The sequence below is a fragment of the Belonocnema kinseyi genome, chromosome 6 (assembly GCF_010883055.1).
Source record: "Belonocnema kinseyi isolate 2016_QV_RU_SX_M_011 chromosome 6, B_treatae_v1, whole genome shotgun sequence".
NCBI classification, from domain to species: Eukaryota; Metazoa; Arthropoda; class Insecta; order Hymenoptera; family Cynipidae; genus Belonocnema; species Belonocnema kinseyi.
This window is the reverse complement of record NC_046662.1, coordinates 75,556,909-75,571,003: the sequence shown is the minus strand read 5'-3', so window position 1 is coordinate 75,571,003 and position 14,095 is coordinate 75,556,909. Positions and strand designations below refer to the sequence as shown.

The window sequence follows — 14,095 nt, the reverse complement described above, 5'->3', positions numbered from 1 at the left end:
CAGTTTTTCAGTTTTATCTTTTAAATTGAAGGATATTTTCGTTTCGAATTTAGAACAGCTTCACTTCGACTGTTTTAATTTGAAGTTCAGTATTGATTACTTCAAATTTCAAGATTAGGAATGCCCTTTAAGAAAAATTTTCGAAAATCTTTTTAGCGCCGACCTGGATTTGATATCGGACGTTATCAGTATAAACCGTCACGATCAATAAATTCCCGATTGGTGTCGACTGGTTTTGCAATGGATATTCAGGGCTCGGATCATGTGACTATTTTTAACTTTTCGTAGAAAAATTCGACTAATCGACTTTTTTCCGTTCTTCTTAGAAGTTCGCTGTATTTAATTTGAATTTTAATCACAATGAAACTTATAAATTGAAATTAAAAACTAGTAAAAATTGTAACATTTTAATTAAGATAATTAAATTGTTTTAATTTTTTCATGTTGCAAGTGTTAATAGTTGAAAATTTTTAGCCGCAAACTTGCAAAATTGAATGATTTTGTCTTAAATTTGCTTTTTCGGATAGGAAATTCGTCCTGTTGGATTAAAAATTTCTCTTTCTGGTTTGAAAATGAACTTTTTTATTAAAGATTTAACTGTCTTCTAAGAAAATCATCTTTTTGGTATCAACCATGAACTATTTGGTTAAAAATACCTCTGGTACAATATTTTTTCTCTTGTAGTTTTATTTAAAAGCTATGATGTAAGTACTTGTATGTTAAACTCGCCATTCTAGGGTGAGCAGTCTAAACTTTGCAATTTCGTTTTTTGATGGCACCTAACGCCGCTACGCGCACATGGAGCTAAAGGCCCAGCACGAAACGAGATTAAAAATTTAGACTGCTGACCCCAGATTGTAGAGTTTATATTGCTAACCCCAGATTGCAGAATTTAAACTACTTACCCCAGTTTAGACAGTTTATACTGCTAATCCCAGATTGTATAGTTTAGACTGCTAACCCCAGATTGGTGAGTTTAGATTGCTAACTCCAGATTGGAGAACTTAGACTGCTAACACCAGGTTGAAGAGTTTATATTGCTAACCCCAAATTGGAGAGTTTAGACTGCTAACCCTAGATTGGAAAGCTTAGACCACTAACCCCAGATTAGAGAATTTAAGACTGTTAACCCGAGATTGGAGAGTACAGGCTGCTAAACCCCTATTTGAGAGTTTAGACTGCTAACCCCATGTTGGCGAGTTTATACTGCTAACCCCAGATTGGCGAGTTTAGAATGATAACCCCAGATTGGAGAGTTTAGACTGCTAACCCCAGATTCGAGAGTTTAGATTGCTAACCCCAGATTGGAGAGTTTATACTACTAACCCCAGATCGGAGAGTTTAAACTACTAACCCCAGATTGGAGAGTTTAGACTGCTAACCCCAGACTCGATAGTTTAGATTGCTAACCCCAGATTGGTGAGTTTAGACTACTAACCCCTGATTAGAGAATACAGACTTTTAACCCCAAATTGGAGAGTTTAGACTGCTAACTCCAGATTAGAGAATTTAGACTGTTAACCCGAGATTGGAGAGTACAGGCTGCGAACCCCAGATTGGAGAGTTTAGACTGCTAACCCAAGATTGGCGATTTTAGACTGCTAACCCCATATTGGCGAGTTTAGACTGATAACCCCAGATTGGAGAGTTTAGACTTCTAACATTAGATTGGAGAGTTTATAATTCTGACCCCAAATTGGAGAGTTTAGCCTGCTAACCCCAGATTGGAGAGTTTATATTGATAACACGAGATTAGAGAATTCCGACTGTTAACCCCAATTTGGAGAGTACAGACTGCTAATCCCAAAATAAAGAGAGTTTAGACTGCTAACTCCTGATTCGAGAGTTTAGATTGCTTACTTCAAATTGGAGAGTTTAGACTTCTAACTCCAGATTGGAGAGTTTAGACTGCTAGCACCGGGTGGGAGAGTACAATCTGCTAACCTCAGATTGGAGTTTTTAGACTGCTAACCCTATATTGTATAGTTTAGACTTCTAACCCCAGATTGGAGAGTATAGCATGGAGGCACCGATGTGTCTGGTACTGCTTTTTCTATTATCTTTAAAAACTTGATGCTTTTTAGTCGATCCCAACCTTGATTTTCGGATTTATATCGTGAAAAGATGTAAATGAATTATAAGAAGCAATCAATAATAATTTCCAGGATTCGCGTTAAAGTCAGAAAGGGCTAATGTTGTTAATGCCATCGCAAGGAATTGATTTTGCATTAAAGGATAGATAAATTAAGGAAGTGGCAGACGCGGTAAAATGGGAAAATGAAATATCGAGTTCGTCAGGTTTGACCGAGACATCTACAACACATAAGCAAAGAGACAATAGACTGGGGTTTCAAAACAAGTCCATTCGGTAGAATAATACGAATCAGCAATTTCCGCTGGATCTCGTTACGCCTTGTGCTCTTTGCTGCGGCGAACGAGAGTCTTGGTCGTACATAATAAAAAGTTTAATGCCGAGAGACATTAAAGAAAAAAGAATGCGTAAGAATTCAGGGTTCGTAATGAACCCGATATGAAAAACGCGGCGAGTATAATTTATTTTTTTATCGCAGTATTTCCCCCATAAAAGCACCGGCTATAATAAAGCGTTATATTGCCGCTCTGAAAAGTAACGCGCCTTCGGCCTTTACGGTCTTATTTGCGGAGACGTAAAAATCGAGAAAATCAATACGAAACTTCTGACATTAAATATTCAGGCTATTGACTGCCTTGAGAACCTGGGCGGGGTCGCGATAGACATATTTCGTCTCATTTATATTTTTTTGCATCCTTACCAGATCTGGGTAATCCACCATTCTCAAGTAAATGATTACATTGGTAGCGTGTTTTTTTTTCCTGAAAAATTTGAGCAGGGTAACCGCAGGTTAGGGAAAACCTGGAAACCAGGGAAATGTCACGGTTTTTGAAACAAATCCGGTCAATAATAATAAATTTGAAATTTTTTATTCCGTTTATGAAGGAATATTAATGGTCATGAAAAATGAAAAATTGTCCAGGGAAAAATTAGGGAATACTGAATATGAAATTTTGCAGGGTCACCCTGATATAATATTCTTGTTAGTAATTTATTTGAATCCTGGTGATTATGCTTTTAGTTCAAAATTTTATTATTTGAGAATTCAACTGTTCTGTTGAAAATCTATCTTTTTGGGTTGAAAATCTCACAATTTTGGAGAAAATTCGGCTGAAAAGTTACTTGGTGGAAAATTTAACTTTTTTTAAATTCGTCTTTTTGGTTTCAGAATTCATCTGTTTTTCTAGGAATTTAATCGTTTATGTATAAAAATTCTAATCTTTGGTTGAAATTGAATCTTCCTTGGTTCAGAATTCAACTTCCGTGAAACCCTTTAAGAGTCCTCCTTTCTATAGCCTTTCTGAGAATTTATGCCATGTAACAGGATCTGCGCGGGGTGCGCGGGAACTGCGGTTGGCACTCAGGCGAGCACTCAGGCTTGAACAAACAAAAGCGGAGAGGGCTATAATGAGTTAGTTCCCACACACCGTCAGTCCCAAAATCGGCACTATAGAAGAGTTTCACTGCATTTTGTTAAAGTTCCTCTTTTTTTTGTTAAAATATCTACTGTAACATGATTCGTTAAAAATTTATCTTTTTCGGTAATTTAATTTTTTTTGTCATTTTAGTTAAAAATCCATCTCAGGTTCAAAATTTTTTTTAACCATAAATTTAACTTTGATTTAAATTCGCTCTTTTTGGGTTATAAAAGAAATGTTTTTACTGATAATTCGTCTTTGTCTTCCAATTTCAAAAATTTGTATGAACTTTTTTTCATTCTTGACTTCAAAATTTTTAGTTGTTGATCGTTCATATTTTTGATCAGAATATTCATCACTTTAGTTAAAAATTAAATTTTTGGGAAAAATGTTAACTTTTCATTTTCTTTTAAATGAAACTTTTTTAGTTGAAATTCGTGTATATAACCTGCAAAGCAATCTTTCTTGGTAGAAAATTATTTTCTTTGTTGAATATTCATGTTTTCAGATTTAAAATTCATCTCTTTTGATTGAAATTTCATCTTCTGTGGTCGAAAATTCATATATTTGGTTGAAAATGCAACTATTTTGTAAAAAAATTAATTCTTATAAATTTAACTCTTTCGTTGAAAAGTTAACTAATTTATCAAAAATTTGTCTTCTTGGCTTGAAAATTTAACTATTTGGTTGAAAATGCAACTGGTTTTGGTTAAAGTTTAATCTTTTTTCTAATTCAATCATTTGATTAAAAATTCATCTTTTTATTTTGTAAATTCAACAATTGGAAAATTCAGCTATTTTGTTACTAGTAGAAAAGTCATATTTTTTGGTTGAAATAAATAAATCAAATTGAATTTTTTTAATTTCAATTTGAAAGTGTATTGTTTCATTATGTTAATAAAAGATTCTATGTTAAACATGTTAGAAAATTAAAATGCTGGTCTTTGTATATCAGTGGATATCTAACCCTGCCATGAATTTTTAAAACTATATTTTAAATAGATATTTACTTTTTGAAATATCAATTATGAACGGAAAACACTTAAAAAGCCGATTAACAAATAGAAAATGAATGTCGAGTGTTCTCGCCGAAATGAGCGAGATGCACCGCCAAGCAGAACGCATCATTATTAATTTTCCACTTCAATCAAACGACTCCCAGAATATGGCAGTAATAAATTTCCTCGGCGTTAATACAATAACAATACTCTCTGTAATACAACTTGTCGATACTTTGCTACTCGCTCGCAGAAAAAACAATTTTACCATCGGATTGCTTGGCGCTTTTAAAATAATTTTCAAAACACGTACCTACGCTCGAGAGCTACCTGGATTACTTACTTTAACGAGCTGTTTGTATTCGATCCTTCCAATTCCACGTCCTATTTTTAATCTTTTAATTTAATTATCCATAACTTAATCGTAAACAATCCTACCCAATCATTTTCAGCCTCACTTGGCATCTCATGATCATGAAATTCTCTAATTTTTAAAGTCCATTTTTCTAAATTTGTTTTTCTTTCAGGTTGTCTTGTCGGCGTGCAGTACGTACTTCGACACAATCCTATCACAGTACGAAGAAAAGGATCCAATAGTCATTATGCGTGACGTAAAATTTTCCGATATCAAAGTATTGGTGGAGTTTATGTACAAGGGAGAGATTAATATCGATCACGTAAGTAGAATTTTATTGTTGATTTCTAGGTCACTTTCATTTTCCTGCTAAACTAAAATAGCTTTATACAACCTGCATTAACCATACACAAAATCGATTTTTCACATTTACATCGTGGATGTCACTTTACAAAAGCTCTCTAAGAATAATTTATGATTCTCATAAACCACTTTTCAGAGAAATTGAAATATTTAAATGCATATATATATTTTCAGTCTAAAGTCTTACAAAGAGAGCGAATATTCTTCAATATTTCATATTCACATTTCTTGAAGAATTAATTTTTCTTCTCTCTTTTAAAACAGTCTTTTCAGCCTTTCAGAAGACTTATCGCAAAGATACAATTACTAATCTGAAGTTATAATTCTATATCATCTTTTAATTTAACCTGAATTCACACGATCTCTGTGAGAGAATTACGGCCTCTGCGGCTAGAATCTGTTAAACTGTTTCTCGCTTTTCGAAAAGGTAATACTTTTTCAAATTTATTCTCAAACTTACGGTAAAAATAAATTTAGCATATTTTTTCTCTGGAATAAAGCCGCCTTGACAATTTCAAAGTAAAAAATTCAAAATAGCATAATCTTCAATAGGAAGATATTAAAATTGAATAACTCATGATCCTAAATTTTCAAATGATAATCGTTTAAAACTAAATAGTTTATGATTATTACTTTAAAATTAAAAAAACTTTAAATGTAACATCTGTAACATCTGCTTATACTGAAAGAAATGCAAACAAAAATAAGATAAATCAAAATAAGTGTGAGATCTCACTTGCAAAATCCAATTCATAAAATCAAAAAGAAAGAAAATTAAGGGAAAAGTTTTTCTTCGCTTCATGCGCACTTTTTTCCAGCTTTGTCCGGTGATTCAAAATTCAGTTTTCAATGTAAAAGAAAAATTAAAATACGCTCCCAAGGTGCTGCAGTTCTGAATTGAGGCGTGAAAAGTTTAATTTAAAAAAAGCTATTCATTTCAGAGAAACTGGTGGTGAAATTTTTTTCTGCTGGAGGCACTTGTGCCCTTTCAGTGTGTTGATTGTAGATAAAGCTGTGAAAAATAGTATGATCAAAAATAAAACCGAAAAATAGCATGATAAAAAAAATCCTTTTGCCACAAATGCGTATTGGATTTTATTTTTTGAACCCATTCATTTTTATAAAATTGACGTTTATGTACTTTCGGTGCGCCATCCTTCAAATGTGAAATGAATCCTTCAGTATTATAGAATTTTTTATCTAAATAAAAGCAGTAAGAGTTGAATCATTTTTAACTAACTAAGTTTAAAAAAATTGAATTATTTCAGTTTTTAATTTAAGGTAGAAATTTGAACAATAAATTGGAAATTAAATGAGGGTGTAATTGAAAAACGTTTATTTAAAAACCTTAAATACCCAATAATTGTTCCTGTGTAAAAACTGGTTGATACGAAGCAAAGAATTACTATTTTGACATTTCTTTCGAAATTTCAATTTCACATTTTTGTTGACTGTTTGGTGTTTCCAGCGCTTCTCCAAAATCGAAAAAAAGTTTTTAAAAAAGAATAGCTCTATTGCTATTCGAACTCCATGGACTCGTCTTTAAAAATATTCTTTTAAAATGTTACCTCGCTTTTTGGTCACTTTTCATAACTTCAGGGTTGCTAAAAGACCTAGAAAAACCTGAAAAATTAGCGGAATTCTGAAAAAATTACTGAACGTTGTTTAGTCGAATCTATTTGAAAATCTTCATTATTATTTTGAGTACTTTATGGTGAATTTCAAATTTATATAAATTGATTCTTAACTGATAAAAATAACATGTTTATAATTCCGGAATTAAAAAAAATTGTCTTGCTCGAAAAAGAGATTTGGCTTAATATATTTATAAATTAACTCAATTCAGGTCTATATCCATTTCTGAATTGCCTTGAATTCCTTTGAAATATTTCAGGGTATTTTTAAATATTCCGAGATTATTCAATAATTTGAACGGATTTTAAAGATTTTATGGCATTATAAAAAGGCGTCTTTAAGAGATTTTAATTCGAAATATTTTAGGGATTTTTAAACGATTAAAACGATTTTTTAAATTAATTTCATTAATTTGAAGGTATATCAAAATTGTATAATATTTAAGGATCAAGACTTTTTTTTACTTCGGAAGATATGGCATGATTTTACAGGTCCTATCAAGTTTTTATGATATTTTAAAAGATTTCACAGGAATTTATCAGATTTGAATGATTTTAAGTGATGTTAAAGCTCTTGATGTATTTTAATACATTTTCCAGGATTTTAAGAAAAAGTTTTTTTGGTTGTTCCTGAGTATCAATTGATTTTTTTAAGGTTTTGGAGGATTTCAATGATTTCAGTGATTTTAAAAGCTCACAAAGTATCTTAATACATTTTTCAGGATTTTTTAAAATATCAAATCGCATGGAACTTGATAGAATATTATAATATTTTTATAGATTTCAAATAATTGATTCAAATGAAGTGAGGGATTTCCTGGGGTTTCAAAAATTCCAAGAGATTTTCAAATATGCTTTTCAGTTCATTTGGAATTGGCCCTGAATTCTTATTAATTTATCCTAAATTCTTTTTAATTGTTTTAAATTTACTTAATTCCACTCAACTCAATGGATTTTTAAGAAGTTTTGTTTAATTTATCTTGAACTCTTTAAAACTTACCTTAATTTCTCAGGCATTTCATCAAATTCTTTTAAATTCTCTTTAATTTTTTTAAACTAATTTTTTTTATTCACTTGATTGTTTTTTAAATTAAGCTTAATTTTTTATAAATTTCTTTTAATTCTTCGCTTTTCCCGTAAGTTCCTCTAAATTCATTAAAACTTGACTGTAATCAGTGAATTTTTTCGTTTTAAAGATTTAAAAGATTTGAAGAGATTAGAAATTATTTTTCGGAGTTCACCCTGAATTGTTAGTTCACTTAAACTCGTCTAAATTTACTCAATTCTACTTAATTCAGTGGATTTTTTTGAATTTTTAAAAGTTTTTATTAAATTGATTGTGAAATCTTTTAACCTCACCTTGAATTCTTAACCAGTTCATCAAATTATTTTAAATTTTTCTAAGCTCATATCAAATTTTCTGAATTCAATTAAGTGTTTTAATATTTTGAAATTGTGTTCAATTCATTTTAATTTTTTTTTAATTCATCTTGAATTTGTATGAATTTCGTCTAATTCTTCTTGTTTACCTTAAATTCCTCTAAATTCACTCCAATCTTACGGGAATAAATATTTTTTTTTACTTTTTCCAATTAAGTTGAATTATTTTGAATTTAACTTGAATTTTTTTTTAAATCTTATGAATTGATCCTGAATTTGTTACACTTGTGTACCATTATTTTTTCCCATTGGGACTGTGAGGCCTATAATTGTAGAAGAAATTTTCGATAAATTAATCAGCGATCAGCAGTCTGTTAAAATTTAACAGAGTTGACTAAATTTTTCATAACATACTTGGCATTTTCCGAAAAGTAAACCTGGAATTTCTGGAAAACTCATTTAATCTGAAAATCTTCTGTAGCAATTCTGAATTCTGAATCTCGGTTGCGGCCCTATCTTGATCTGTGCCGTAATTTTTCTAGCTTTCCCGCGAAAGCAAATTTCCTCGTCAGCGGGCTAGTAATTAAATTCGCAGCTGAGAATTTCCGATTGATCCGCCATCTTATTGGATATATAGAGTTTTGCTCGATCGCCTTTGCGTCACACGGCACGTTTTTCACAGCTAGCCAACAAAACGAAAGCGGCAATTTCTGAAATACATTTATTCCCCTCGCACCGCTGACCCACATAGCATTTTTCCAATTCTGCCGGCCCAGCCGATAGAAAGCCAGCGTTTGTAGAAAGTTCTTATATTATTTAGCATTCAGTGGCGCGCGGCATTATTGCAGTGAAAATTAGCAAGTAATAATTGGATTCATTGTTTCTCGTTCGCTTATGCCAGGTTCATCGTTTCCTTTTTTTTTTTTTTTTTGAGTCACTCTGATGACTTGCAGGTCGTACCTCTCAGTAATGAGCAGACTTCGACAAGCTCGACAGCAAAAGCTCCCTACTAACGCTTGATTATATCCGAGATAAAAATAACGACGCTCAATTTTTTTTATTTTATTTTTTTATTTTCATGTCCACATCACTCTTATTTTTATTGCGCGCAAGTGGACGGTCGCACGACACATTTCCCTTAGTGCTTTTTATTTTCCAGTGTCACTAAAAAAAAGCATAGTTATTTTACAGTACATAATAATACTTTTTTTAGTAGGTGCACTGTAAAGTTATAAACGGAAAACGACATGTAGAATAGTGGCAGTAAATTAAAAATATTGATCCAAACCATTCTTGTTACGAATTCCTGGGAAATTGATAATTAAAGTAAAGAAAATTACTTTTTAACTACTCGTCAAGTTCTTTCTTTCCCTTCCGGTTAAGAATTTTCAGAAAGGTTCTTTATTAAGAATCTAATTAAGAAAAGTTTACTAACCTAAGTTGTTAGATTAAAATATCTTGCTCATTAAATTTTCTTTAATTAAATTTTTTCGAGGAATGAGATTTAAATAAATTGAGGTCTTGACGAACACTTACATATATTAGCGATTAGAGAGATTTGAGAGTATAGATTGCGTATTTTCCGCAAATATGTTTTGGATTGAAAGGTTGATAAATTAACAATTATCAATAGAATCGTTTAAATTTATAAAATTTCAAAATGCAAGCGGCTGATGAGACTTTTGTAACTTATTTTGCATATATTAATTATTAACGATAGATTTTTTATTAAAATTTCCAAGAAATGTTTTATTGTGACGCTTGCAAAGGACACACACCTACGAATAATAATAATATCTGAATAGCACATTAAACCATAATATATGCAATGCAGCTGTTGTTCCCAGAAAATTTTTTACGTCTAGTAAAAGTTAGTATGATTTTTTCTAACGATAGCTGCGTAGAGTCAATACTCATTTCCATTTCAAATTGAAACCGTTGATGCTTCGAAAGGTTCTCGAAAGTCTATCATATGGAAATGTGCACACGCACTAGTTGATGGAAATCTCCTGATATCCTTTTTTTCCTAATCAATATTAAATTCCGAACAGCAAGTTTCCTAGAAACTAATCGATCCGAAGCTCTATCATCCGCATAGCCTAATCGTGCAGAAAGTAGGGTAAAATAGTATTATTTCTCAATGAAAGCAATTTCTCAATTAAATGGTTAAGCGTTCACATTTTAGAATTCCAATGTGTTTAATTTGAAATCAGAAAATTTGTAAAGCTCCTGGAAGACCTTGCTTCTTCACAGCTACTGGACCGGAAAATGAGCTGGAATTTTTTGAGATGGAGAGAAAGTCTGGAACTGACACTGAATTTATTTTCTGATCGAGAATTTTCTTAATTCTTATAGTTTTATTAGAAAAACTTAATCAATTACGATTACAAATGGGAGGTTTTAGATCGTTTAATGACATTTAAAGATTATTTCTAAAATTATTTAATTTTCAAGGTTTGAATTTGTTTGACTTTTGTAAATTGTTCGTCTCCTGTGCAAAGAATGGTTGAAATTAAAAGTATTTCCAGATAAATATTTGTAGGTTAAAATCTGAAAAACAACTGTGAGATATCAAATTTACTCAAAATTGTCCATTTGAAAAATGAACATCAGAATATTAGTTACAGATTTTGTATTCATTATATACCAAATTTAATCATGTTAGCTTGGATTATGACATCTTAGGTCATTTCATATCTATATTGTTTGAAATTCAACAATTTTTATATAAACCATTCCATAAATTTAACACATTTTTACAAATTAAATAATTTCGCATTCTGGTAGTACAAATTGGACAGGTTTAAATTGAAAAATTTAATAATTGAGTAATTTTATGTTAGATGCCTGCAGTATTGAAAAAGAAATTAAATTTTCATCAATTGAACTTTCCACATTCTAAATTATTTGGTTTTAAATTTGATTCATAATTCAAAGTTGCAGAATTATAAATAAAACCCTTTTGATACTTTAATTACTATATTATTTCTGAAAGATGAAAATCGAAAAATTCCAGATTAAAGTTTATAATATTAAAACGTTTTAAATTTAATAAATGTAAATTTAAACGTTATTGCACCATTGTTATTTCTAATTCTTCATAGTTGAATAATTTTAAATTGACGATGATAAAAACTTCATAGTTACAGTTTAATACTTTATAAACTGGCAAATTTTAAAATAAAATATGAAACGAAATTGTTTTAATTATTAATTAAATACTTGAAATTGATATTATACTATTTTATTTAAAATTACAAGGAGCTGTCTTCAATCTAACACGTTCAATTAAAGTATTTTTTAAATTGAAAAATTCAAAAAAATGTATCTGAAATTAAAACCGTTCGAAACTGGTTACTTAAAAATAAAACTTGAAACGATTATAAATTCACGAAATTTAAAATTGAATAGATTAACATGGCAGTATCGAAAATTAGACAATTTCAAATCAAAAGGGCTTCAAGTTGCACAATTTCTTAAAGACGTCGTGACCTATCATGAATTCAAGCATTAAAAACCTTCTTTTTGAAATTTAAATTAGTAAAAATTGTACAATTTCTAATTAAAAGTCCTAAAAGGTTAAAAAATTCAATTGAAAACGTTCAAATATGATTAGTTAAAGATTAAAAATGTAACAGTAAAATTTCCAATTGAAAGATTTTCCAATTGAATAATTCAATTAAAAACGTTACAAATTTATTAGGTTTACGATATATTAATACGATATATTACTCGTATATTAAAATGTATAAATGAGTCCAAATTCAGATTTTGATGATCTTTAGTTTTGAATTTGTAGATAAAGTTTTTAATATTTTTTACTTCGAGATTCTTTAATTATTATGTCTTTGAGTTTGTAAAAATTGATGTATGAAGTTAGAAATTGTTCAATTGAAATGTTTAATTTATAATTTCAAACGTTTGATATTTAACACTGATCCTCATTTGATTTTCTAATTTAGATATTCGTATTTGAATACTTAGTGTTAATTGTATTCACAATAGAACTTAAAAATTGAAATTAAAAAGTAGAAAAAATGTACCATTTTAATTGATGACATTACAAAATGAATAATTTCTCTTTAAATCTTTATGCTTAGAATTTTTTAAATTAGTATAGCGTTTCAAATGCACACAATCTACACACAATTTCTCCTATAGAAAATTTATCCTTTTGGATTAAAGATTCTTTAATAGTGTGCAGTAATCCTTTTATTTTTTAAATTCATCTTTCTTGGTTGAAAATGTAATCATCTTCTAAATAATTCCACTTTTTGGAATGAAAATTCGATTAAATATTTAAAAGAATTTATTCCCCTAGTATTTACCCTATTTCGAGAGAATTTCGCTCTGTAAGATGTGAGTTATTAAACCATGGATAATTTAATATTATGATTATAAAATTAAACAGTTTAAAATATTCAAAGTTAATGTACATAAATGATAAACTTCTCAGATTTTAAAATAATCCAAGTAGACAAGCTTAACAGTTCTGAAAGAAATATTTTAAACCCAGATTCAGAATCCTTCAACCTGAATGATTATTGTTAAAAAATTGTTTTAACTTTAAAGTTTACTTTGATTGTGCAAAGAATATTTGACAATCAATGAGAATTATGCAATCTAAATTTCTAAAGAAATAGAAGCATTATTTATATAATTCAGTGTCTGATATTGATTTTTTTAATTACCTTTACAAATTTGAGGCGACTTTTTGTAGCTAATGCGACTGCTTTTCAACTTTCTAGTCGATCCGAGGCCCTGAACTTGTTTTCAGTATCGTTTTCTCTAAATGAAAAATTGATAAATACACCCAAATCAGTTAATACTTGTGAATAATGAAATTTCATTTGTTTTCAGACGAGGCTCTCGTCCCTATTAAAGACTGCAGAAGACTTGCACATCAAGGGACTCGCTGAAGTAAGTTGGCGGAGTGATTCGGGGCAAAATGACCTTGCAAATAGCGGTCACAGTCCTGGTGCAGCAACGCCTGGTGTTGAAACCGTCCTCAGGGAAGGAGATGTAGATGAACCACCTATACCAAAACAGAGGCGTAGAGGGCGTCCTCCTCTGGATGATCCGCCTTCAGCGCACGATGTCTTCACTCCAAAAATCACCTGTATCACGGGAAATGTAGGGACAGAGGGCTCATTAGCTGTAAACCAGCAGCAGGTTAGCTGAGCTTTGGGTGCATTGGGATTTATTTTTTAGCGTCAATTTTTCACTCAATACATTATGAACACTTTTAAGCTGCATAGTGCTTCCTTCGTAGGAATGTAGCTATAATTTTATTTATTTAAAAAGCTGTTTCTATGCCTATAAAAACTATGTTTATATTGCAATTTTTCGATTCTGATAGAAAAGTTTTGAGATTTTGGGGTTGATTTCATAAGCTATGAATATGATTTGCTGATTTAAAAGATTGATTTTTTTCTGTATCTTAGAATCTAAAGATGTAAAAATTCCATCCATTTTTCCTTATTTTTTTCTATTTATTTAAGCAGGAGGAGATGATGAGCGAGGGCGGCGACCATGAAAGTTGGGACGATGAAATGATGATGTCGAATGAAAATAACGACCCATCCCTTCCTATGGTAAGTTTATACTAAGGTTACAGGTTTCACTTCAAAATAAACTATTTAAAATTTAAATACATTTTTATTGCTAAAATATCTGTTTGCTGAATTTATACAAAATAAATATGTTTGGAATTAATTGAAAATTTGAATCACGATTGTCTTTATGTCAGACATATTATAATAACACAGGCCAACAATTCTCAGAACCAGAGACCAGACCTACTATACCCGAAGGTTTTTGCTGCGCTGAATCCGAATCTGACCTCAGAAAAATTC

The 14,095-nt window shown here is 30.5% G+C and overlaps 1 protein-coding gene across 4 annotated transcripts in view; it reads left to right on the top strand.

The window, feature by feature from the left end:
• The window catches only part of LOC117174052 (broad-complex core protein isoforms 1/2/3/4/5), a 223,391-nt gene that overhangs the window by 203,012 nt on the left and 6,284 nt on the right, over window positions 1-14,095 (top strand). For 3 of the 4 annotated variants that reach the window (XM_033362704.1, XM_033362703.1, XM_033362706.1), the window contains exons 5-7: window positions 5,036-5,185; window positions 13,101-13,412; window positions 13,742-13,834. In XM_033362704.1, the coding sequence (XP_033218595.1) occupies window positions 5,036-5,185; window positions 13,101-13,412; window positions 13,742-13,834 (555 nt within the window). The remainder of the gene's footprint in view (window positions 1-5,035; window positions 5,186-13,100; window positions 13,413-13,741; window positions 13,835-14,095) is intronic. The other variant, XM_033362705.1, reaches the window with a different exon arrangement.